Here is a 27876-nt window from a genome sequence, read left to right as displayed (position 1 = left end):
TGTCATATACTGTCTCTTTAAGGATGTGTTGGCTAATTTAACTCTCTTTGCCTTTAAATATTAGGAGGAACCTCCTCACATTGTTTGGAAATTTGTTCATGCAGGAGCTTTAACCTGAAGTAACAAGTGTCTGTTTCTCCATATTTCAAGCCTTTTTGTCTGCAGATATTCTACAAAAGGAAGATTCTTGGATATTCTACTTCTAATTAATCTCTCTTATTTAATTTTCAGAGGAGATTCTGTCAAAGTTGATTCGTAAGTTTGCTTTCTTTCTGTGCTATATTCCAGTCTGCTTTTCCCCCAATCACACATGTGCAGACTGACACACCTCCTGAACCTGCAGCACATACAGATGTGTTTCTCAGTGTTGAAGCAACTCCGCTGCTGTGTGTGGATCATCTCTCTGCATACAGACACCATTACCTTGTAGCTGACAAGCAAACTTGGATCTACTTAAATCCCTGTGCCAGGCGTTACTACTTAAACACTCCAGGTAAAATATTGTTACTGTTTTTATGTGCACATACATTGTGATCACTGGATGTTAAACAACATTATTTGACTTTTAAAAAGAACTGCTTATATTGCAACTGTTTGTACCTGGGAGTACTTTCTCATTATTTTCCACTGTGATTTAGTTACAATGCATTGCAGGCTCATACAGTTTAATTATAACCTAAATTCCCCTCTGTCAATTTCTGGCATATGCTAAAACAGAGTTCTAAAACAGATAAGGACATTAAGGATTATCCTTATTAAAAGCTTTGTATATTATCTGCAAAATTAGGATTAACAGAACTCAGCAATGTTATTAGGAATCCTAGTTTTTGCTACATCTCTTCAAATTATACTTAACTTGTTACTAAGTTACAATTTAAATATTTTCACTGCTCTACATAATAGATCCTCACAAGGAAACATTAGAAATGAGCTCCTGAATCGATGATAGATTTACTGTGATGTTGGTGGTGATCCCACTGTAAAGAGAGAGACAGAGAACAGTAAGCAACATTCTTAATGTTGGTGGTTAAACAGGTATACGTTGTGTGGGACTTACACTTCTTCTGCCTCTGTAGGTTAGGGCAGTCTTTTACTGTATGCAAGCTTGAGGCACAATACATGCAAAGGTTCTTTATTCTGCAGCGATTCCTTTCTTCTGGTTGGAGTGGTCCTTTTGTGAAACCTATGTCCATAGGTTCTGACACCTGAGATGTAGTTGTTCTTGGGTAATCTGAAGGCACTTTGGTTGATGATTCTGCAGTTTGTCTCTCTAATTTCCTTTCCCTTAGCCATCTGTCAGTCTGTATGCCAAGAGCAATTAATCCTTCTAGGGTTTTAGGGACATCAATACGGCAAGTTCATCTTTTACAGGGTCTGATAACCCTATGCGGTACTGGTTCCTGTGCTATATCACTCCATTCTGTGTCCCTAGAATATTGTTTAAACTCTGGGAGGTATTCCTCCACTGGTCTTTTACCCTCTGGTCTTTTAACCTCTGAGGTATGAAATCACTGTGAGCACCTTTATGCGTTCAGTGCAATAGGTTTTCATTTTTAATGAGAATAATAGATTGCATGCATTTTTTAATTGCCTGAACTGGGACCTGTCTCCTGAGAATTTATCAGACATGCAGACTTGTGGTTCCAGATTGGTATCTGCAGAAGTTAACTTTATTGACATTGTGTCTTTTATAATGCTGCAGAGGCTATCATTTTGTACTTGCAGCTCTCTGAATCTTTGGGATAATTGATCGACCCTTTGTGAGAGGGCATATACAATTTGCGGTAATTCTGCTGGATCCATGTTATATTTTGTGGCCTAGTATTATGTTCTAAACCATAGGTATAAACTATGCAGTATTACTTGTGGATCACAACTGCAGTTAGCCCTTTAATCTATGCCAAATGTAGCTGAGAGATACTTAATATGTATGGCAACTAAGTATCCAGAACTATGGCATTGAAAGTTAGTATGAAATAGAGCCGTGTTTCTTATGATGTCATAAGTGTAAATGTCCAACAGGAAAGCAATGGAGGACAAAGAAATGGTTACGGCTATGATCTCCAACAGGGGGTTAAGAGAAATACAGTGGAGATCCTCACTACGAGCAGGCAGCACTGGTAAGATACCGGTATAGCAGGTGACTTGGAAGTCCTGTAACCAAAAGCGGTTACGTGTCAGAGTAGTCTGACTGATACTTGAATCAGCAGTCCGGGATTTGTTGCAGGAAGTCAGGCAAACTGGTAATCCTGTAAGAGCGGTTTAAGGTAAGTGCCGTAACCAGTGGCGGAATTGAGTGAGTGGTCTGCCTGTATCAGGCTCAGTTGACAGACGATGTAGCTGTTCACAGACAAGGAAGCTGCAATGATAACAGCAGGTGATTGTAGCAGAGGCTACTCAGAAAATAACTGTTTCTTGACAGTTGGCAAATCCCCAAGGGATAGGAGAAGGCACAGACACTTAGTTCACGACAGGAAACACTGGAGAGCGAGGTCTCTAGACGTCCACAGTTTAGAAACTAGGCACCGGAAAAGGGGGCATGACAAGTTTTTATAGCATGTGATGCAAGGTTAGCATACAAGATTTAAAGGAACAGCATACCTGACATACCTGTCTCCTCAAGACAGCTGCCCACCAGCTGTAAATCGAGGACGATCTGGATGCCGCCTATGGAACGTCCACAGTTTAGAAACTAGGCACTGGAAATGGGGGCATGACAAGTTTTTATAGTGTGTGATGCAAGGTTAGCATACAAGATTTAATGGAACAGCATATCTGACAATAAGGACTATTCTGCCTTTTGTTCAGCAAGGTCATTATATCTCCAGGATAGACTTACAGGATGCATATCTTCACATTCCGATTCATCCAGACCACTATCCGTTTCTGAGATTCTCTTTTCTAGACAAGCATTACCAATTTGTTGCTCTTCCATTTGGCCTAGCGACAGCTCCAATGATCTTTTCAAAGGTTCTCGGTGCCCTTCTATCTGTAATCACAGAACAGGGTATTGCGGTGTTTCCTTATTTGGATAATATCTTGGTACTAGCTCAGTCTTTACATTTAGCCGAATCTCACACAAATCAACTAGTGTTGTTTCTTCAAAGACATGGTTGGAGGATCAATTTACCAAAGAGTTTCTTGATTCCTCAGACAAGGGTCACCTTTTTAGGTTTCCAGATAGATTCAGTGTCCATGACTCTGTCTTTAACAGAAAAGTGACAAATGAAATTGGTTTCAGCTTGTCGAAACCTTCAGTCTCAATCATTCCCTTCAGTGGCTATGTGCATGGAAGTTTTAGGTCTCATGACTGAAGCATCAGACGGGATCCCCTTTGCTCGTTTTCATATGAGACCTCTACAGCTTTGTATGCTGAATCAATGGTGCAGGGATTATACTCGGATATCACAAATGATATACTTAAATCCCAACACTCAACTCTCTCTGACTTGGTGGTTAGACCATCATCGTAGAGTTCAAGGGGCCTCCTTTGTTCGTCTTACCTGGACTGTGATCACAACAGATGCAAGTCTTTCAGGTTGGGGAGCTGTCTGGGGATCTCTGACAGCACAAGGGGTTTGGAAACCTCAAGAGGTGAGGTTACCAATCAATATTTTAGAACTTTGTGCTATTTTCAGGGCTCTTCAGGTTTGGCCTCTGTCATTTGTTTTCAGAAGGACAATATCACAACTGTGGCATATGTCAATCATCAGGGTGGGACTCACAGTCCACTAGCTATGAAAGAAGTATCTCGTATACTTTATTGGGCGGAATCCAGCTCTTGTCTAATTTCTGCGGTGCATATCCCAGGTATAGACAATTGGGAAATGGATTATCTCAGCCGTCAGACCTTACATCTGGGGGAGTGGTCTCTCCATCCAGATGTATTTTGTCAGATTGTACAGATGTGGGGTCTTCCAGAAATAGATCTGATGGCTTCTCATCTAAACAAGAAACTTCCCAGGTACCTATCCAGGTCTAGGAATCCTCAGGTGGAGATGGTGGATGCTTTGGCAGTTCTGTGGTTTTACCAACCTGCTTATATCTTTCCACCTCTAGTTCTTCTTCCAAGAGTGATCTCCAAGATCATCGTGGAACAATTGTTTGTGTTTCTGGTAGCACCAGCGTGGCCTCATAGGTTTTGGTATGCGGATCTTGTCCGGATGTCCAGTTGCCAGCCTTGGCCACTTCTGTCTCAAGGGCCGTTTTTCCATCAGGATCTGAAATCGTTAAATTTGAAGGTATGGAAATTGAACGCTTGGTCATAGAGGTTTCTATGACTCAGTGATTAATACTATGCTCATAATACTCATAAGTCTGTTTCAAGGAAGATTTATTATCGAGTTTGTAAGACCTATATTTCATGGTGTTCTTCTCATAAATTCTCCTGGCATTCTTTTAGAATTCCTAGAATTTTACAGCTTCTTTAGGATGGTTTGGATAAAGGTTTGTCCGCAAGTACTTTGAATGGTCAAATCTTTGCTCTTTCTTTTTTATTTCATAGAAAGATTGCTGAGCTTCCTGAATTCACTGTTTTGTTCAGGCTTTGATTTGTATCAAGCCTGTTATTAAATGAATCTCTCCTCCTTGCAGTCTTAATTAGGGTCTGAAGACTTTGCAGGCTCCTCCTTTTGAGCCTATGCATTCTTTGCATATTAAACTATTTTTGGTGGAAAGTGTTGTTTCTTATGGCTATCTCTTCAGCTAGAAGAGTTTACAAATTGTCTGCTCTCTCTTGTGAGTCTCCTTTTCTGATTTTTCATCAGGAAAAGGCTGTTTTGAGGACTTTGTTTAAATGTCTTCCTAATGTTGTGAATTCTAACAACATTAATAGGGAAATTGTTGTTCCTTTGTGTCCTAATCCTAAGAATTCGCTTGAGAGATTCTTACATTCTTTGGATGTTGTAAGAGCTTTGAAATATTATGTTGAAGCTACTAAAGATTTCAGGAAGACTTCTAGTCTATTTGTTGTCTTTTCTGGTTCTAGGAAAGGTCAGAAAGCTTCTGCCATTTCTTTGGCATCTTGGTTAAAGCTTTTGATTCATGTACTTCCGTTGGGGGAGGAGTTTTGCAGTTTACCTGCATACCGGTGTAGTGAGAGGATGCCAATTCACCAGCTCCTCACTCTTTGCCACTTACCTTGGACAGCTTACCGAGGGCTTTGAGTGTGGCGCTCTGCGTGGCTATGGCCCATCTGAGAGTTTGAAGTCCTGAAAAGCCATTTCGGCTTGCGACTGTTTGGCAGTGCATTTAAAATTTTCCCTGTAAGCTACCTATAAGAATGGATACAGGAGAGTATCGGTGGTGGTCGACTGCGGAGAGCTAGTCTGAACGGCTAGCCAGCTACTCTTCAGTTCAATCCAGACTCTGGCATTTGATCCATCGAGGCATGCAGGAGTGCCGTCGGAAAGGTCCTTGAGCTGGGGCCCCTTTGTGGAACCCATGATTGCCCGCTGACGGGTCGTGGTGCTGATTTGGTGTAAGCCACATGCTGTTGCACTAAAGGACCATGGGTGTGCTTAGTGAGCTTCCACATAATCAGGTGTCCGACTGCGTGGCTTCCTGCCGTAAGGCTTGCTCTCCAGCTCTAACATCCAAATCCCCTACAGGATCCTAGTGCTAAAAAGGTTCAACCGGTGGAAGGGGTGAGTTGTATACGGGAAATATGACATAACTGTATTATATTGCAGCCATATACAGAAGCTGCCGGCTTAAATACATCAGTTATAATACCCTGAGAGAGATCCGCCAGTGAGGGAGGAGCGGTACAGAGCAATTGCACAGCGGCGAAGTGAGAGGTCGCTGATCCTTCATCTTTCATCTCGCAGCCACTTACCCCGGCTGCTACATTAGTATACATAGTGCAGGAGGGCAGGTCTGGCTGGAGCTGGAGCCCTCTAAAAGCTTCATTGGGATACGGAGCCCACTGCTGTCCCTACCGTTGTGTCTTTTTTGCTTCTCATGAAGTGATCCTTTGTAAAACGGCGCTCAGAGTGTTAAAGTGTCTCCACAATGGTAGGATTAAAGAAGTATTATCGGGGGACTGTGTCATCGGTGGGCTCAGATGTGGTAGGGTTATCTGTGCCGTAGTCCCGCTAACATCAGGCCATTTAAAAGGAGATCTTAACTGGCTATTCTACAGACCAGATAAAGCCCCTGAGGTTTTTCAGTAAATTACTGAGTGGTGGTCGAGCAGGAGTCCGATAGTAGTTTACTACAAGCCCCGGTTGTTTCTTAAGTGGGGCTTGACGGTTGCTATCTGGTGCATTATTTGCGGTTGTGATGTTCCTTTTTATGCATGGAAGATGTCTAAGAGAATTGCCATAGATGGGTAAAGGTCTTACAAGGACATTTTTAAGTTCAATTAAAGTCAGTATGAAAGTCTGCTCTACTGCACAAAAATAGTGATTCTGCTTCCTTTGCTGGATGGCACTCTGAACTGTACGTAGATACATTATGTCAGAACTTTATGTTAATTGTTAATATTTTCATTTTGTTACAATAAGAGTTACAATAATTCTTTTTTCTGCATGTCAAATAATTCAAATGCAATGTATTATTGTTAGGTTTAGGGAATTTTTGGGTGAACAGTATAATACTTATTTTGATTATTGTCTACTTAGGCCTAAAATAATTGCTGATTAACATTAGATAGATCAGCTAATTCTTAGAGGTGAAATTAACTACATTCTGTGTTTTAGTAGATCACTGCTGAAGTTCAGTTAAAACTGTCTGTATTTTATATTTGTCTCCTAGATAGTAAGGGGACTAATTACTTAACTACTAGATAGACCTATAGATCTATATTATACTTGTTCCCTTACTGTGGGTGAAGATCAGATAAAACTGTATCTATCTTTTCTATGTTTTGTAGATTGTTAGAGGAACTTCACTTAGGTGCAAGCTGTTAGGTTATATTACAGGGACCTTTCTCACACTGAAGAAATAATTGTCACAGATGAGCATAATAATTATCAAGGGGGGTGTACACTCCAGAGACTATTCTGATATAATACCCGGCATAAAAAAGTACTCGTTACAGAGGTCTAAATCACTTTTGATTAACCTTAAGATAGATCACTCTATTTTTTTCTCTTCATTAGGAAGAGGTTTCATTATTTTTTTTATTTTTTTTGTAGCACTTATTTTTATACACACAACACGAAGGGTAGGTGGACTGGCACGTATCTTTGCCAGAGTCCCTAGCAGCACTGGATTGTGCATATGGACATATATGTACATTTATTTATACACCATTTTATGTAGATGTTCATGTTCATACTCCCATAAAGAACACAGAACAAATATAGGGGGGGGTTGTTTATATATTCACTTTTCACTCCACGTTAATGGATACATTTGTTACACAGGGGAAATCTTCACCGAGAATGCTGAGCAAAGCTAAAGACAAAAAAGCTAAATTGCCCGATTCTAGCCTAGACACCACGCCTGAGGCAATGGCTAATGTAGTAGACACCCAGTCCCTGATTGTACAATTATCTGAATTATTATCTCCCCAATTTGACATGATTAAAAAGGAGTTGGGTACAATTTCTTCGGAAATCTCTGTCTCTGTCAGCAGATGTTAGGCAGTTTTCGAATAGAATGCAAGAGGCAGAGAACAGGATTTCTGACTTGGAAGATCAAGTTAGTGCCCAAGGGAATATTATTGCTCAACAAGATTCCAAAATTAACAATTTACAAGTGCGGTTGTACGACCTTGAGGATCGTGCAAGACACAATAACATTAGAATTGTGGGCCTCCCTGAGTCTGTCGAATTTGATGATCTATTAAAGTTCACTTCTCTATTATTACAGCAGAGGCTGGGTGTCCAACAGTCAATGTTACCAATCGTGATTGAAAGAGCACATAGAATTGGCCCTAGGAAATCCTTGGCGGAAGGCATGGGTAGGAGTAAAATGTGTATTTGTAAAGTATTAAACTTCCAGGATAAAATCGAAATAATGAAATTGTTTAAAAAGCAAAAGGATTCTCTCATATTTGGTAATAGTAAAATCTTGCTTTTTCAGGATTTTTCAGCTGAAACCGCACTAAGAAGAAGGACAATGGCACCCTACTGTACCCAAATTATAAACAAAGGAATAAATGCTCGGATGGTTTATCCAGCCAAAATAATAGCTGAGCACACGTTTGGTCTTCTCAGAGGTGGGAGAGGTGAAAGAATTTCTTAAGGATAAATTAGATATTTTTTGTTTTCTTATTCCCAAGAAAGTTTTTCAGAAGATTGCAATATAAATTGCTATATCTGGTTTTCCAGTGGGTTTCTATTTTTTTTATTATTGAAGCTATACCGGTTGTTGCTTAAGCTGCAATATATGCTAAAGGATTTGTGTTCCTTATGTTATGAGATAGGGGTGTATCCCTCCTTTCTTTTTTTTTTCTCCTCTCCACTTCCCCCTTGTTGGCTCTTTTTTTTTTTTTGTATTATTTTTCCCCCCAGGACCCGTGGGTTAATTGACAAGTTTTAGTTTATGGAGCTTAAAATAACATCGTGGAATGTTGGAGGGATCTCCTCACCCTCAAAACGTAAAATGATTGTAAAATTACTAGCCAGAACTAAATCTGATATCTCCTTTTTACAGGAGACCCATCTTAAAGAACAGGAAGTGAGCAAACCTAATATTAAATGGGTGGGAGAGGTAATTGCATCCCCTACCAGAAGTAGGAAATGCAGCATAGCTATTCTGATAAATAAATCACTAGATTACAAGATTCTACAGGTGTAGACGGATCCAGATGCTAGATTTAGGATACTGCACATTCTTATAAATAATACCAAATGTATTCTTTGTAATATTTATGGGCCAAATAAATTCAACCAGGAATTCTGGGAGAAGATTAAGATCAAATTGTTTCCCTATATAAAAGAGAATTTGATAATTGGGGGGGGATTTTAATATGACGCTATGTCCGGAATTGGTTAGATTATCTTGCAAAAATATTCCAGAGAATAAGAGAAGCTCAAAGTATTTTATTAGACTCTGTCAGAAACTACAGGTTAATGATATTTGGCGTAGGCTAAATCCTGATATACAAAGTTTTACATGTGAATCCAAAGTCCATAGAACATTTTCACGGATAGATCTATTTTTAATTTCTGAGTCTCTTTCAACCTGTAAATTGGAGGTAGGAATTGGGGAGATCTTGATCTCGGACCACTCGATTATCTCTATAGCTTTTTCTTTTCAGGATAGGTGTAACCCAAAAGTACCTAGATCTTTCTATCCTCGATTTCTATACAATAATCCCAGATATAGGTCTTGGATAAGATAGAAATGGAATGATTATTGTATGTTTAATACTGCATATCTGCGTAAAATAGAAATTTTCTGGGAGGCGCTAAAGCAGTCCTCCGGGGGGATATTAAGGTTTATTTGGATGTTTGAAATAAGATAAACTGGGCCCGGGATTTACAGTTGATGAATCAAGTTTGAAATGCCTTTAAAAAATATTGTAGTGACCGTTCAATTCTTAACTGGAATATATATATATGAACCATAGGAAGGAAAGAGATGCTTTTTTATTACAAAAACTTCAAGAAGAGGAGTCGAAAATTAATTTACTTTTTAGGAGTTTCCACGGTAGTTCTGCTAAAAATCTTGCCAGATTGGTCAAAGTTAGGAAAAAGAAGAATTTTATTCCGGTAATTCAATCTAAGGGTATTCACTCCAGACGGAGGAAATATCGGGATTTTTTTTTAATATTATCAGCAATTATATACGAAAGGTGAGTTCAATAGAGGTAATCGGGAGAAGTTTTGGTCGCAGATTACTGTTCATAAGATCCAGAAAGAGGAGCTAGATGTTCTTAATGCTCCTATCACAGTAGAAGAAATTAGTAAAGCTATAGAGCGGTCTAAACTTAATAAAGCAGCGGACCTGGATGGGTTACCATCTGAATTTTATAAAAGTTTGGACGATTAAATAATACCAATACTAGAGAGACTATATAATAATTATTGTATATCAGCTAATGTAATTTTGTCTATGTTTACAGTGGCTAATATCTCTTTGATCTTAAAAAAAGGTAAGAATCCGGAGGATCCGGCCTCTTATAGGCCTATCTCAGTTCTCAATGCGGACTATAAAATCTTAGTTTCTATTATAGCCCGTAGATTAGTTTCATGCTTAGATAAACTTATTCACCCCGATCAGGTGGGCTTCATGACATCGCGGAGCTCCTCTAAAAATATATGGAAATTAATTACATTAGTTGACTATATCTGGAATTTGGAGCAATTTAGAGAGAGGGATGACCTTAAAGATATAGCTGTTCTTACTCTAGATGCGGTCAAAGCCTTTGATAGCATCTCTTGGACACATCTTTTTTCAACTTTGACCGAATTTGGTTTCTCAAATAATTTTTTTCATTTTGTACAAAAAATTTATCAGAACCCGGTCTCGTTTCTTCTTGCTAATGGTATGGTCTCTCCCAAGATAACTCTGCAGAGAGGAACAAGACAGGGCTGTCCCCTCTCTCCAATTCTTTTTAATATTGTTCTTGAACCACTGGCAATTAAGTTGCGGGAGGTTCTCCCAGGGATTCCACTCGGTTGTCAAAATCTAAAAATGTTGCTGTGTGCAGATGATATTTTATTCTTTTTTAATAAAACTGCTGATACAATCCCTAACGTAATTGATGCGATAAACGATTTTAGTTTGCAAAATATAAAATCAATATGGAGAAGAGTGAACTTATGTGGATTGGGAATCGATCTTTAGAACAAACTAATACAATATTTCACAAAGTTAATGCTATTAAATACCTTGGGCTAGAGATTCATAAAAATCCGAAACATTGGTATCAGGCGAATTTTGGGTTGCTCTTTCAGAAATCCAAGAGGATCTTGAGTTATGGGCTGCCTTTCCCTTGTCTCTTACAGCCTCTATTAATTTGATCAAAACTATAATTTTTCTAAGAGTCTTATATCCCCTTCAAAACCTCCCGCTCATTATATTAAATAAAGATTTAAAGAAATTGGCATCATGGTTTTCCAAATTCATTTGGAAATCCAAAAAGCCTGTTTATCACTTAATAGACTATCTCAAAAATATACAGATGCTGGGTTAGCTCTTTCCAGCATCAGACTATACAATTTGGCCTCGCTGATTAAATTTGCTAGTGATTTTGGATTTCTCAGACTAATCTGGTCACCTCTTACGATGCTGAATCATTTATGATTACTCCTTGGTCGTTGAAAGCTCTTTTACATTGTTCTCCACATAGCTTGCCATGGAGAGTATCTACTCTTCTTTCTTTCAAGAATATAATTGTGGTATGGCATAAGTTCTGTAAATTACTTAGTATTGATCCATCCTTTTCTGAATTTTTGCCTATCAGGGGGAACCCTTTATTTCTACCAGGATTAGATCAAAAATGCTTTTAAGAATGGCAGCTTAAAGGTCTCCAATACATCCACCAATTATTAAACCATGAATTCCAGGTACCTCCATGGGAAATAATTCTTGAACAGTTTTCTCTCCCAAGGACGAATCGGTATGCATATTTAAAAATTCGACATTTTATTGGTTCTCAAAAGTGGCGGACAGCTAGTGGCTATAGGTTAAGATCTTTATCCAAAAAAATATAGCTGGGGATGCATCGATTTCTTTAATTTATGATATTATGCTCACCAAGCAAGGCATATTAGAGGAGGACAAATTGATTAAATTCTGGCTACCATATATTCCAACAATAGATCGAGAGAAGATATCTAATAGTCTCGCGTTAGTGGCCAAATACCCAGTGCCAGTCAGCTGGAAAGAGTCTCATCTTAAATTATTAAACAATTATTATATATCACCAGCAAAGCTGTGTAAATTTTATCCAAATAAAGTCTTTATGTGTGAGCATTGCTCATATACTGGGGCGGATCTTCTGCATATGTTATGGTCTTGTCCTAAAATATGTCAATTGTGGCAGAAGGTTCAATTCTGGTTTAACAGAGTCTATGAGAATACTATTTATTTCTCCCTGGAAGATATAATCTTGCTAAGCCCTAACCCTAGGGATTGTGCAAGAACACAGATTTTAAATACAATTATATTAATAGTGAGATATAATATTCTTAAAAAATGGATTTTGAAGAGTTCTCCCAATTTGTCACAAGTCTTTAGGGATATTCAAGCTCAGATTATGTTTGAATCTTTCCATCTCCATTAGGTGTCTGAAAAAAGAATAAAAAAATTATTGGTGATAATTAATTGATGTAAAAGTAGACAATGCAGGATAGGGGGATAGGGGGAGGGGAAAAAATCAACTTGGAAAAAATGCTATTGATCTAGAGTCTTTCTTTGTTATCTTGGGGAAATTTACTGTATATGTTGATTATTGTTTTTCTTTTTGGATATTAATAAAGATTAAAAAAAAAAAATTCTTGGTAGGATGGGCTCCCATTATTAAGTCATACCCTTGTTGTTTACAAGGCCAGATCTTGGCTCCATTTGTAGCTTCTGTGAGCTTTGCTGAAATGGTCCTACATCAGATATTTCCAGACACATGGATAAGAAACAGTGGGGAAATTGATTAATACAGTCCAAGACCCGTCAGCAAGGGTTACGGTTTTGATCTCCTACGGATACTGTGAGGACGTTACTAGGCTTTCTTTATTATTTGTATTTATTTTTTCTCTTCCCTTTCCCCTGTTCGGTTATTTTATTTAGATATGAGGAAAATTTGCCAAAATTTCTTAGTATTTATCAGATAAATTAATATGGGCTTGTATGTCAGGAAACTGTGTAAGCTGTATAAGGTGTCTGTTGCCAGATTTATATGTTCTAACTATATGACTGTTCTGCCTGACATTGATTATGCTGATTTATGTCTTTTTTGTTGTTGTTATGCTTGGCTATGCTTAATAAAGATATTTAAAAAAAAGAAAAAGCTTTTGATTCATAAGGCTTATTTGGAGGCGGGACAGTCCCCGCCTCAGAGGATCACAGCTCATTCTACTAGATCAGTCGCCACTTCTTGGGCTTTTAAGAATGAAGCTTTGGTTGATCAGATTTGCAAAGCAGCAACTTGGTCTTCTTTGCATACCTTTACTAAATTTTACCATTTTGATGTATTTGCTTCTTTTGAAGCAGTTTTTAGTAGAAAAGTTCTTCAGGCAGCTGTTTCAGTTTGATTCTTCTGCTTATGTTTTATTTATTTTTTCTTTCAATTTATAAAAAAACCTTATTTTTTGTGGATTTAATATTTTCAGCGGAAAATGGCTGTTTTTTCCCCCCTCCCTTTCTAGTGACTCTTCTGTGGACTTCCACATCTTGGGTATTTCTATCCCATATGTCACTAGCTCAGGGACTCTTGCCAATTACATGAAAGAAAACATAATTTATCTAAGAACTTACCTGATAAATTCATTTCTTTCATATTGGCAAGAGTCCATAAGACCCACCCTTTTTATGGTGGTTATGATTTTTTGTATAAAAGCACAATTATATTTCCAGTTCCTCTTTTTGTATGCTTTTTTACTCTTTTTTCTATCACCCCACTACTTGGCTGTTCATTAAACTGAATTGTGGGTGTGGTGAGGGGTGTATTTATAGGCATTTTGAGGTTTGGAAGACTTTGCCCCTCCTGGTTGGATTGTATATCCCATACGTCACTAGCTCATGGACTCTTGCCAATATGAAAGACATGAATATATCAGGTAAGTTCTTACATAAATTATGTTTTTTAAACAACAAAAATTCTGGTGTTGACTGTCCTTTAAGCATTTGTCTGTGTCTGTATCCAGTCTGCTGGGGTCTGCACAATAGAACTGATTACCTTGAGCTGTTAAAGCTCTAACTAATGTGAGTATTCTGGGTCTGCCTTCCATTTGGGGAGTGAAGATTTACACAGTATAATTCTATGAAGGTTTTCTTTCTCTTTCTTTTCAAGAACATCATTTGCACTATTTGTATTTGTGGTACTGTATCTATTAAATACTCTTTTCACTTTGGATATATTCCTGCATATTGGTCTGTATTATTATCACTATTTGTGTGTGGGTTTTAATGCACATTTTATTTTTAGTAAATACAACATGTCTGACCGTGAGGATCTATAGAAAGTACAATATCAATACTGTAGTATTAGATTTAAATTACATTTAAACAACTCATATTTAATATTTGTGTTAGTGCTGCTCTTTGATATAAATAATGGGGAAAAAATGATTATATTTGTAAGTTTGGTATAAAAAATGGTCTACTCCTTGAGCTTTTATTGTAAAGTTATGGAAAAATTAATATTTAAGGTGCAACTGTAACACCCACAGAGCTAACTGCACTAAATGCTTGTGCTGAATCAATAGCACATATGTAATAACCTAATCAGCTAAACTGTATCACACAAATTGTTATGTGTGCCTTTAATTATAACGTACGTACAGTTAATCAGACCCATTATTTTTTATTATCTATCTAAACAATTTAGTTGAAATAATTTTTATTAATTAACTCCACATCATTTCCACCTTTCTTAGAACATATATGTACATTTCACCAATGAAATACATCAGGTAACATAACATTACATTTACTTAACAAAAGCATCCCCGACTCTAGGGTATTCTCCTTATTTAGAGTTCATGTATTGCACTCTTTATTTGCTCTCATAAAGAGTTTGGCAGATGTACGTATTTTTCTTCTTTTCTCTGAGGTCTCTGAGTCTTGAACTAGAGGTCATCATGCTGAAGTGTGGAGATATTTTCAGTAGTAAGTCCTCCCCCCTTTATTTCTCCTTTGCAATCTTATTCAGACTAGCATTCTTAGTGAGGGATCGGGTAATTTTTTGGGGGGTCTTTTCCTTTACATCTTCAACACAAACTATCAACAACTTTAAATGCAAACATATTAAACCAACAAATCAACAGTATATATGTTTTTTTCATAGAGTTATGTTCAGGCACTACACATTTTATCTTTACAGCATCTAAAGATTATTAACTCATCAGGGGGAGCCTCCGTCTGAGTCGCCTTCATCATCTATCTTCAACCCATTTCCTATATTTGTTGCCTCTATATAGAATATACCTTTTCATCTCCTTCTTATCTGAGTCTCCTCTCCCTATTATAAAGTGTCATTCTTTATTATTTTCCATTATCCAGTAGAACCAGACTTTTTGGAACCAAGGCTCTATATCTAACTCTCTTGCTGCTGACTCGTACAATGAGAATGTCATCTGGATTCTGGATAGGACCTCCGTCCATGACGGTACTTCCGTCTTCCAGTATTTGGCAATGGTTATTCTCGTTGTGGTACAGAGAATCCTAATAAACACGTTTATGTGTGTATTGTATCTAGCTATGTTCTCGTGTAGTAGTGCTTGGGCTGGGGTGAGAGTTATCTGTTCATTTAGCACCTTACTCAATAGGTTGGACAATCTCTGCCATATGTCGCTTACCTTAGTGCATTCCCACCACATGTGGATATAGGAGCCCACCACTTGACATCCTCTATAGCAATGATTACCGCTCCCCTTAATCATATGAGCGGTTTTCATTGGCGTCAAATACCATCTGAAGGATGTCTTCAAAATATTCTCTCTAAGATCTGCGCTAATAAGTCCCTTACTAGCCTGAGAAAACATTTCAACCCAGTCGTCTATCTCAACCTCTTTGCCTAGATCTCTTTCCCATTGTATCATTACTGAGGATTTAGTCTGGCTCTTGGTCTGTTGTATGGAGATGTATAATTTAGAGATTGCTTTTTTGGGCCTGTTAGGAGAAGTACATAGCCATTCCAAGGTGGACTGTTGTCTTTGCGTCATGGCTGTCTCTAAGTAATTCCGTATGGCTGACATTGTCTGGAGATACAGAAACCACTGCAGATGAGTGGGTTTTATTTTTTCTTGAAGTTGGGTATAAGTCAGTACTTTGCCTTGGGACTGCAAGTCTGCCACCCTGTATAACCCCTTGTTTTCCCATTTCCTAATTCTATATTTGGAGTCTTCATTCACTATATATTTTAGTGCCATTGCTTGTGTGTGTGTGTAGGAACTATCCCTCCCTCCCGGTTAGCAGCTATCCACTGTTTTCTAGTGAGCATCGTGATTTTATTTTGGTAGAGGGCGTCTGAGTCTTTCAGATTCTTATTCCAGAGAATACCATCCGGTGTCTCTTGCCTCAGCATTTCTGCTTCCAAAGCAGGCCAAAGTATATCAGTCTGTCGTCTCCCCAGTATCGCAGTCTGAGCCAACCGGGCTGCTGTATAATAGTTGTGTAAGTTAGGGACGCCTATTCCTCCCAATTGTCTATGTCTTTGTAAGATATGTCGGGATATCCTCGATTTCTTATTATCTCTCAAAAATCTACATATATCCTTCTGAAGGTCGTCTAGGTCTGAAGTATTGATTTTAATAGGGAGTACACGGAATAAATATAGAATTCTGGGCAAGATTGTCATCTTCACCGCAGACATTCTACCATACCAGGAAAAGCCCATCTTTCTCCATTTCCCTAACTCAGATCGGATTGCCTTAAACAAGGGAGTGTAATTTGCCATATATAATTTCGAGGAGTGTGTAGTTAGCTTAATCCCCAGGTACTTCAACCCTTCTGGTGCCCATTGAAAATCAAAATTGGCTTCGATCAATTTAATCGTATGTTTTGGGATAGATAAAGGCAATGCTTCGCATTTATCAGCATTGATTTTATAGCCCGATATTTGCGAAAACAGATCTAAAGCTTGGTAGAGGAAGGGTAGGGATACTAACGGGTTTGTAACCGTAAGCAGCACGTCGTCCGCAAATAGAGCTATTTTATGATTTATCTTCCCTATCTCCACTCCTGATATATCAGGACAATTCCGAATATATGCTGCCAACGGTTCAATGCATAGTGCAAAGATTAAAGGTGAGAGCGGGCATCCCTGTCTCGTACCGTTAAGTATACATATTTCTTTAGATTGGTGTCCTATTGCCCTGACTTGTGCTGTAGGTGTTGAATATAATCCCTTAATAGCCTGTAAAAATCCCCCATTAAATCCCATTTCTGTAAGAATCGCTAACATATATTTCCAATCCACCCTATCGAATGCCTTCTCCGCGTCCAGTGAAAGGACCAGAGAAGGCACTCCTTTGTCTCGTAGATAATCTATTACCGAAACCATTTTGCGAATGTTGTCTGGGGCTTCCCTATCTTTTAATGAACCCGACCTGATCTGCGTGTATAATAGAGGGTAAAATATGTTTTAATCTATTGGCCATAATTTTCGTTATAATTTTGAGGTCCTGGTTGATAAGAGAGATCGGCCTATAGCTAGTACATTTTGTGGGATCTTTCCCCTGTTTTGGTATGACCACTATTCTAGCCCTCAGGAGATCCTTAGGTATCGTCCCTCCCTCCATAATATGGTTTGCCAACACTACCAAGTGGGGCACTAATAGTTCTTTGAATGCTTTATAGTATTCTCCTGGAAACCCATCGGGTCCTGGAGCTTTACCTGGCTTAAGTTCTTTGATAGCCGTCAACACCTCCATATGTGTTATTTTGGTATTTAGGGCCTCCCTATCTTCCTCAGTTATCTGTGGCAAATTCGCTTTTACCAAGAAGGAATCAAATATCTTTTGCGTTGAGGGGCTGTGCTGTGTCTTTGTACCGTCATACAGTTCACTATAAAACTGTGCAAATATATCAACAATCTCCTGAGGGTGGGAGGTCATCTGTCCATTGGACTTTTGTATCTGTGCTATGGCAAGGGCTTGATAGTTGTCCCTAATTTTCTTCGCTAGGTATCTATCTGGTTTGTTAGAAAAAATAAAGTAGTTTGTTTTGAACTTGTGTGCCGCTCTTAAAGAGTGTTCATTTAGTAGCGAGTGTAGATCCTGCCTTTTGTTGGTGAGCAGCTTCAAAGTAGTTTTTGATTGATTCTGTCTGTGTAGTGTTTCTAACGATTTAATTTCTGTCTCGATCTGTTTTATGTCGGAGTCCCTTTGTTTTTTATATTGAGTTTTTTCCTTAATAAGGATCCCTCTCAATACTGTCTTGTGTGCTGCCCATGGCATAATTGGATTAGTTGTGGAGTCTATATTAAGTTGCCAATACTCTTTTAAGTGTCTAATTATATTATTCTTCACTAAGGGGTTTTTCGTGCAGTTGGGGTCATATGTCCACTATCTAAACAATTTAAAGGGACAGTCAAGTAAAAAAAAACTTTCATGATTTAAATAGGGCATGTAATTTGAAACAATTTTCCAATGTACTTTTATTACCAGTTTTGCTTTGTTCTCTTGGTATTCTTAGTTGAAAGCTAAATCTAGGAGGTATATATGCTAATTTCTTAGACCTTGAAGACCAGCTCTAATCTGAATGCATTTTGACAGTTTTTCACCACTAGAGGGCGTTAGTTCATGTGTTTTTTATAGATAACATTGAGCTCAGGCACGTAAAGCTCCTAAGAGCAAGCACTGATTGGCTAAAAATGCAAGTCTGTCAAAAGAACTGAAATAAGGGGGCAGTTTGCAGAGCCATAGATACAAGGTAATCACAGAGGTAAAAAGTATATTATTATAACTATGTTGGTTATGCAAAATTGGGGAATGGGTAATAAAGGGATTATCTACCTTTTTAAACAACAACAATTCTGGTGTTTACTGTCCCTTTAATATACTTTTTACAGACACTGCCAGAGCACTGAGAGATATCAGGTATTGATGTAACTGCAGTGAATAAGGGAACCTTCTTCCTAAGCACAGACATTGGAGCCTGTTATCAGCATGAACTCATATGTGTTAGGTGAGTAAAATAGATATTATGCTGACTTTAATTACTGGTAAAATAGATCACTCATTAAACAAATATGAACTATTACATTTATATCTGCATCTATTAAGAACATTTGTGTCAACACCTGCAACTCTACCTTCCCTTGCCCTGACCTAGCTCATGGAACTACCATAACTACACTTAAGCCTACCTTGTTCCCATATGTGGAACACCCACAACTCCCCCAGTGAGTATTCCCCACCCCAGAACCACCACTGATTTATGTGCTTAATTTAACAGTGAGTATTATTAAAACTAATAAAGTTTTCCTTCTTAATATAAGAAGAGTCCACGACTTCATTCCATACTGTTGGGAAATACTGAACCTGGCCACCAGGAGGAGGCAAAGACAACCCAGCCAAAGGCTTAAATACCTCTCCGACTTCCCCTAGCCCCCAGTTATTCTTTGCCTTTCATCACAGGAGGATGGCAGAGAAGTGTCAGAAGATTTCAGAGTTCTTCCTCAGGAGGGATATATGCCCTTCAATATGGGACTGGAGTTTTAAGTAGTCTTGTCAGCCTCTCATTGAGGGCATTGATTAAAGTTAGAGTCTGGAGATGCAGGAAGAGTCTTCCCGTGAACCCATCCAGACTACCTGCTAACATCTTAAGAAACCAGTGTTGACAAGTTTCATTGTCTGCTTTTTCTTCACTCAATTCCATGTCAGGAGTGATGCTACAAGACTGTCACACTTGAGAGGCTGTGTGTCTGTTCCACAGCATGGATTCTGGTAAGATCATTTCAATTTTTACAAATGTTGAAATCGCTATAAGACAGGGCCACAGTGTGGCTCCTTTTATCTTAATAGAATTTTGGGTTAATGCCTCCTGAGGGAGGTTGTTGCCCAGTGGAGACTAATCAAATGTGATACATTGATTTATACTGCTTTATGTGGAGATTTATTGGGCTCATAGACTGTTGTTATGCTGTAAAGGAACACACAGGTTTTTACTTTCACTTTGAACGCTGCACAGCTTGTAGCTTGATGCACTTTTTCTCATAGCAGGGGCGGTCCTGTCTTGCACACCACGTGACTGGGTGTGGTCACACTTTAGTTTTCCCTTCCCAGAGCGAGCTAGCTGTCGGAGAAGACGTTTGTTTCTCTGTTGCCTGGGTCTAGGAGGTGGTGGGTGCCCCAGTCATTGGGAGTATAAAGGCGCCATTTTGTGTGAAATAAAAGATAATTTATTTTGTGTCCTACTGTTATTACGCAAGCTATAGAGGATTCTAATATGCTCGAGGGTACTCCCTCTATCCCTAACAGTAATACCTGTCTATATTGTGAGGAGGCCTTGGTTTGCCCAGCCTCTCAACTATATTCCATATGCTTCAACAAGATTATTATGTCTAAGAAGGTTAACCCCTTTAGTACTACTAAACTGTCCACCTCTGAGGACTCGCCGTCCCTTGAGGTGCATACCATTCAGTCATCTCCCTCATCACATGCAGCTTCCCATAGCACACCTGATCCTCCATCTGGAGGGAGCCTTTTACCATCAGACTTTACCACGCAGTTAAAGACTGCGGTGTCTGAGGCTCTTAGTGCTTTACCTCACCCTGCAAAGCGCAAGTGAAAGGTTAAACATAAATCACTGGATGACCCCTGGGCCGGAGAGCTATTAGATTTGTCTGTTTTTCAAATATCCAAGGATGGGTCACACTTCAGAGGGTAACTTTCTGGATCAAAGTCTGCTACCTCTAGGCCTCCGGCTGCAGAGGAGCCAGCCTTTAGATTTAAAAACACTTACACTTTCTTCTAAAGGAGGTTCTGTCAACATTAGAGGTTCCAGAGGCCAAGTTGCCTGATGAACCATTGATCCCTAAATTAGACAGAGTGTATGAGGACAGGGTAGCACCGCTAACTTTTCCTGTACCTGTAAAAATGGCAAACATTATTAAGAATGAATTATTCCTGGTCCCGGACTCTTATCTGGAGTTGTGGGGTTCTGTCCCTAAGGTGGATGGCCCTATCTTCATGCTAGTCAAACGTACTACTACCCCACTTGAGAATAGCTTGTCATTCAGAGAGCTGATAGATAAGAAGATATTCTCAGAAAAATGTTTCAGCATACGGGTTACCTGTTTCAACCGGCAGTGGCTGTTGCCTCGGTTTATGGAGCTGCGGCCTACTGGTGAGACTCCTTAGCAGATTTGATCGAGGTGGAGGGTCCCCTCGATGTTATCCAAGAAAGAATTAAAGCCTTGAGAATTGCTAATTCTTTTATCTGTGATGCAAACATGCAAATTATTTGCCTGAATGCTAAGATTTCTGGTTTGTCAATTCAGACCCGCCAGGGGCGCTCTGGTTGAAGTCCTAGTCTGCGGACATGACTTCTAAGACTAGACTACTTTCCCTTCCCTTTAAGGGAAATATTTTATTTGGTCCAGGCCTGGACTCTATTATCTCTACGGTTACAGGGGGCAAGGGTGCCTTCCTACTGCAGGATAAAAAGAACAAATCTAAAGGACAAGGATCTAATTTTTGTTCCTATCGTTCTGAAAAGTGCCAGCAGTCCTCCTCTAAGCCCGAGCAAACCAAGAGCACTTGGAAGCCGGCCCAATCCTGGAATAAATCCAAGCAGAACAAGAAGCCAGCTGAGACCAAGTCGGCATGAAAGGTCAGCCCCCGATCTAGAACTGGATCGTGTAGGGGCAGACTATCACTATTTTCAGATGCTTGGTTCAGGGAGGTACAGGATCCATGGGTCCTGGAGGTCATAGCTCAGGGATACAAGATATGTTTCAAACCTCATACACCCAAGGGCACATTTCTCCTCTCAAGCCCATCTTCCAGACCAGAAAAGAGGGGAGCCTTTCTGGGGTGCATTCGGGATCTGGCCTCCTTAGGGGTCATTGTCCCAGTTCCTATCACAGAAAGAGGTTTGGGATACTATTCAAACCTGTTCATGGTCCCAAAGAAAGAGGGAACTTCCCGCCCGATTCTGGACCTAAAGTGCTTAAACAAGTTTCTAAATGTCCCCTTGTTGAAGATGGAGACAATAAGGTCCATCCTTCCTCTAGTTCAGGAAGGACAGTTCATGACCACGATAGATCTGAAGGATGCCTACCTTCACGTTCCAATCCAGAGGGAACACTTCCAGTTCCTAATGTTTGCGTTCCTGGATCAGCACTTATAGTTCATTGCACTTCCATTTGATCTAGCTATTGCTCCACAAATCTTCACAAAGGTTCTAGGGGCTCTCTTGGCCATCGCCAGAACCCAGGGTATAGCAGTAGCTCCCTACTTGGTTGACATTCTGGTTTAAGCACCATCCTTTCTTCTAGTGGAAGACCATCTTCTTCGATCTCATTGATGGAAGATAAATTTAGAAAAGCTTTCTCTTATTCCAAGCACCAGGGTAGAATTCCTGGGTACTTTAATAGACTCGATATCCATGACAGTATTTCTAACAGACCAGAGACATTGCAAGCTAGCTTCGGCATGTCTTGCCCTCTGGACCTCCTTAAGGCCATCTCTGGCTCAGTGTATGGAGGTAATTGGTGTCATGGTGTCCAGCATATATATAATTCCCTTTGCCAGGTTCCGTCTCAGACCTTTACAGCTGTGCATGCTGAGGCAGTGGAACTGCAATTATTTGGATCTGTCAACAGATTTCCCTGGACAGCCACTTAAGAGAATCACTCTCTTGATGGCTCTGTTCAGATCATCTGTCCCGAAGGACATCCTTTCTAAGGCCATCCTGGTAGAGTGTGACTACATGAGTCTATCAGGATGGGGAGCTGTTTGGGGTGCCATGAAGGCACAGGACCTGTGGTCTCAGGAGGAACGCTCCCTCCAGATGAACATTCTGGAACTTCAAGCAATCTACAATGCTCTGAAGGCTTGACCTCTTCTGGGTTTGTCCTAGTTTATCAGATTTAAAATCAGACAATATAACCTTGGTGGCTTACATCAACCATCAGGGGGGAATGAGAAGCTCCTTAGCAATGAGAGAAGTATCTCGGATTCTGGAGTGGGCGGAAGCCCACAACTGTTCACTGTCAGCAATCCACATTCCGGGTGTGGACAACTGGGAAGCAGTTTTTCTCAGCAGACAATCCTTTCATCCAGGGGAATGGTCTCTCCATCCCGAAGTGTTTGCAGAGATATGCAGTATGTGGGGGATGCCGGAGATAGATCCTCAGGCAGAGCTAATAGATGCATTAGCAGTGCCTTGGAGGTTCAGTCTAATCTACCTTTTTTGCCATTACCACTCCTTCCTCAGGTAGTGACCCGCATCAAGCAAGATCAGGCGTCAGTAATACTTATTGCTCCATTGTGGCTGCAAAGGATATGGTTCATGGATCTAGTGAGGATGTCCTCTTCTCCTCCATGGAGGTTATCTTTTTGCAGGGATCTGCTGGAACAAGGTCCTTTTGCTCATCAAAATCTAGATTCTCTGAGGCTGACAGCGTGGAGATTGAATGCTTAGTCCTTGCCAAGAGAGGATTTTCTCAGAGAGTTATTGATACTCTCATTCAAGCTCGTAAGCCGGTTACTCGTTGCATCTATCATAAGGTGTGGAGAACCTACTTATTCTGGTGTGAAGAACATGGATTTCCCTGGCATAAAATTAAGGTTGCCAGGATTCTATTGTTTCTCCAGAATGGACTGGAGAAGGGTCTTTTGGACAGTTCCCTGAAGGGACAGATTTTGGCCTTGTCTGTTTTACTGCACAAGAGGCTCTCGGAGCTTCCAGATGTTCAGTCTTTTGTTAAGGCTCTGATTAGGATCAGTCCTGTGTTCAGATCTTCGTCTCCCCCTTGGAGTCTGAATCTGGTTCTTAAAGTTTTGCAACAGGCTCCGTTTGAGCCTATGAATGAAATTGACATTAAGTTGTTGTCCTGGAAGGTTCATTTTCTACTGGCTATTGCTTCTATGTGCAGAGTATCTAAGTTTGCTGCCTTGCAATGTGAGCCTGCTTATCTGGTGTTCCATTCTGATAAGGCTGTCCTACGTACTAAGTTAGGGTTTCTCCCTAAGGCCGTGTTAGACCGCAACATCAATCAAGAGATTGTGGTTCCTTCCTTGTGTCCTAATCCTTCTTTGAAGAAACGTTGCTTCATAAATTGAACGTGGTTCGCGCCTTGACATTTTATCTTCAGGCTACTAAGGATTTTAGACTAACTTCTTCCTTGTTTGTTGCCTATTCTGGGAAGAAGTGTAAGAGTTAGAAGGTCTCTTCGACTTCCTTATCTTTTTGGTTAAGGAGTATTATCCGCTTAGCTTATGAGACAGCGGGACCTAAACCTCCTCAGAGAATTATGGCTTATTCTACTAGAGCAGTGGTTTCCTCTTGGGCCTTTAAGAACAAGGCCTCTATGGATCAGATTCGTAAGGCGGCTACCTGGTCCTCCTTACATATTTTTTCTAAATTTTACAAGTTTATGCAGGCTGTGGTGCCCTCAGATTAAGGTCTGCCTCTCTTTTTGTCCCTCCCGTTATCATTCAGTGTCCTTTAGAGCTTGGGTATAAGTTTCCCAACAGTAAGGAATGAAGCCGTGGACTCCCCTTATATTAAGAAGGAAAATATAAATTATGCTTACCAGATAATTCAATTTCCTTCTGTAAGGAGATTCCACAGCTCCCGCCCATATTTCTTCGATGGACGGCCCCCTAAATTATATTTTTCTTCTGGCATGTTTTATAACCTGATATTTCTCCTACTGTTCCTTGTTCCCTCGGCAGAATGTCTGGGGGAAGTGGGAGAGGTATTTAAGCCTTTGGTTGAGGTGTCTTTGCCTCCTCCTGGTGGCCAGGTTCAGTATTTCCCAACAGTAAGGAATGAAGCTGTGGACTCTCCTTATACAGAAGGAAATTTATCTGGTAAGCATAATTTATGTTTTTGGCTGATTATATGAATCAAACAACCCCAGCCGAAAGCTAAAAAGTATCATAAGATCACTGCTCCTTAGCCTTTCAAAACACCACACACTAATTATTAGTCTATAATGATTAAGACATCATATTCTCACCCCACTGGTTGAGCATGAGCTGGGCAGGGCTGTATATGCATTTGCTTGTGTAATGTTAAATGAGGATTGTGGATGCCACCTCTCTTGCCCAGAATACAGATGTACTTGTTCACTGGTTGAGAACATTATCCACCTTTAATGGTGCCCTATAATTTGTTTTATTCAGTAATTAGTGGTTTAGTTTGTTATAATGTAGAAACATTTACTTTATTTGTCTTTTGTTGTTTTAATTTGTGTTTTACAGGTAAATCAATTTAAAAATGAACACAAAACAGAAGCCATTTTATAAAGTATAAATAAATAATGTAATACTTGTATTAATATGGATTCCATTATAAAGAATAAACTTTCTTTATTTTCTTTATTCCTTTCCTTTTTATGCAGACAAACACTTGAATAGTTTCACTACAGGAAGCACCAGTCTTATATTGCAGACTCTAAAAGTCTTAGACACTAATGACTATTCACAAACATTGGGAAAATCACAGCAGATATTTAAAGGAGATGGTAAATTGGTAGGAACTGGGCAGCAATCATTATATACAGAAAGTAATTTAGTCATCAAACAAGAGGACAACATTTATGCCTTATCTAGTGAAATGATTATCCCAGAGGATAAACCACACACATTTACTGAGTTTTCAAAACATTTTAAGGAAGGGAAATGTCTTAAGTCTAGCCAAATGATTCATACAAATAAAAAAACTTTCAAATGCACAGAATGTGAGAAAAGCGTCATATGTAATTTGCATCTCCTTGAACAGCACACAGTTCACACAGTTGTGAAACCTCACACGTGTACAGAATGTGGGAGATGTTTCACATCTAAAGGCGGCCTTAAGTATCACAAAACGACCCATACAGGGGAGAAACCTTTCACATGTAATGAGTGTGGAAACAGTTTTACACAAAAGAGTAATCTGAAAATTCATGAAAGGAGTCATACAGGAGAAAACTGTTTCATATGTACAGAGTGTGGCAAATGTTTTACACTAAAGAGTCATTTGAAAAGTCATAAAAGAATTCACACAGGAGAAAAACCCTTCACATGTACAGAGTGTGGAAAAGGTTTTACAAACAAGAGTCATCTGAAATCTCATGAAAGGAGTCACACAGAAGAAAAACCTTTCACATGTACTGAGTGTGGAAAAGGATTTAAAAACAAGACTAATCTGAAAACACATGAAAGAATTCACACAGGAGAAAAACCTTTCACATGTACAGAGTGTGGAAAAAGGTTTACACGAAAAGATAATCTGAAAGATCATGAAAGGAGTCACACGGGGGAAAAGCCTTTCACGTGTACAGAGTGTGGGAAATGTTTTACAGAAAAGAGTAGTCTAAAAACTCATGAAATGATTCACACAGGAGAAAAGCCTGTCACATGTACAGAGTGTGGAAAATGTTTTACACAAATAAGTCACCTGAAAACTCATGAAAGGATTCACACAGGAGAAAAACCTTTCACATGTACAGAGTGTGGAAAATGTTTCACACTAAAGAGTACTCTGAAACATCATGGAAGGATTCACACAGGAGAAAAACCTTTCACATGTATAGAAAATTGAAAAAGGTATCCCATGCCAGTAATGTATCACAAAAACACCAAATATTTACACATAAAATAAACTTTACATGCACTGTGTGGAAACATTTTAAAATTATTCTTAAGAGGACAAACTCTCTAAATAGAAGAGTAAAAAAGAATGGTATTGTAAATAATACTTTTTAAATCCCATTTGCAAAATCTCCATATTAGAAGTGCTCTCCCGCTGTCCTTTGTTCCTCTATATATGTGCACCTCAGTTTCTCTCATATAAATGTGATAGAATATAAAAACCTTCACAGGAATATACAAATATGTCCTCATACTAACCAGTTTACACAACCATTCACCCCCAAAGCACCCCTAGTGTTGTTTATTAATATGCCAGTGTTAGGAGTTGTATGTTTGATTTACATAGGAGAGAAAATAATTATATTTACAGAATAAAGGAGTCTTTATATGAATAGAGCTATAGAAACTTAAATAAACAAGAACATCAGTCTCAAATGATTGACATCTGGGAGATATATTTAATGTGCACATCATGTGGATAAATCTTTTCTTATAGCAACAGATGCTTAGTATTGTACATTTTATATACCAGATGAATTACTGATAGGAAATTGATTTTATTTAATGAGACTCTATGGGCTAGATTACAAGTGGAGCGCTAATTTATCGCGCACCCATAAACGGACAAATTTGCCCATTTGTGGGGGGCGCAATAAGTAATCAGCCATTACAAGTGGCTGATTTTTTCTACCGTGAGCTTGTGGTAGCAATTAGCGCTTATAAAATAAACAAGAGATCAGGTCTCTGGTTAATTTTATAAATGTCCACAAAATGTCCCTTAATTTAAGTGTTAGGTTTCTTTAAAGGGAAAGAAAAAAAAAACTTCACTTAGCAGTTCTTGGGAGCTAAAGTCGGCGGCTGTTAGGTATTAAAAAAAAAAATGGCACTGAAAAGTGTCTTTCCATTGTGGTCTATGGGAATGGGAACTGTGTGTTCCCTGTAATTATATTAATATGCTTATATACATGTATATTATTTGTTCTAAGTATATACACATATTAACACAAAAACATATATATAAATTTTAATATATATATGTTTTTGTGTTAATATGCTTATATACATGTATATTATTTGTTCTAAGTATATACACATATTAACACAAAAACATATATATATATTAAAATTTGCTGCCATTGCTTGTTCTCGTGCTGTGTCTCAGGGCATGAGAACGAGACTCCCATTGCAGCATGTGGATTTGCACTCCATTTATAATCAAGGCCTATATCAGTAACTGCTACATTTATGATCATATGTAAAGCAACAAGTCCACCAGCACTTCCAATAATAAAAGACCTTTATTAATATTTTAACATGGGTCAACAAATAACTGTAATTTTTTGGGCCTAACTTAGCCCTTCCTGATGCATGAGGAAGGGCTGAGCTAGGCCCGAAACGTTGCAGTTATTTGTTGACCCATGTTAAAATATTAATAAAGGTCTTTTATTATTGGAAGTGCTGGAGGACTTGTTGCTTTACATATGATTTGAGACTTGGGGGCATATTT

General features: G+C 39.0%; 1 protein-coding gene across 2 annotated transcripts; it reads left to right on the top strand.

Annotated features, from left to right (window-relative positions):
• The first annotated feature begins 305 nt into the window (after window positions 1-305).
• Window positions 306-27666, top strand: LOC128660014 (gastrula zinc finger protein XlCGF52.1-like). 2 transcript variants are annotated; one of them, XM_053713616.1, is made up of 3 exons: window positions 306-493; window positions 18629-18744; window positions 25136-27666. In XM_053713616.1, the coding sequence occupies exons 2-3, from the start codon at window positions 18726-18728 to the stop codon at window positions 26317-26319; spliced, it is 1203 nt and encodes a 400-aa protein (XP_053569591.1). In that variant the 5' UTR covers window positions 306-493; window positions 18629-18725; the 3' UTR covers window positions 26320-27666. The 2 variants fall into 2 exon arrangements, with proteins under 2 accessions (XP_053569591.1, XP_053569592.1); XM_053713617.1 differs by lacking the exon at window positions 306-493 and adding an exon at window positions 8018-8176.
• Window positions 27667-27876: the final 210 nt, after the last annotated feature.

The sequence above is a fragment of the Bombina bombina genome, chromosome 5 (assembly GCF_027579735.1).
Source record: "Bombina bombina isolate aBomBom1 chromosome 5, aBomBom1.pri, whole genome shotgun sequence".
Classification (NCBI taxonomy): domain Eukaryota; kingdom Metazoa; phylum Chordata; class Amphibia; order Anura; family Bombinatoridae; genus Bombina; species Bombina bombina.
This window is presented reverse-complemented; position numbering and strand designations above follow the sequence as displayed.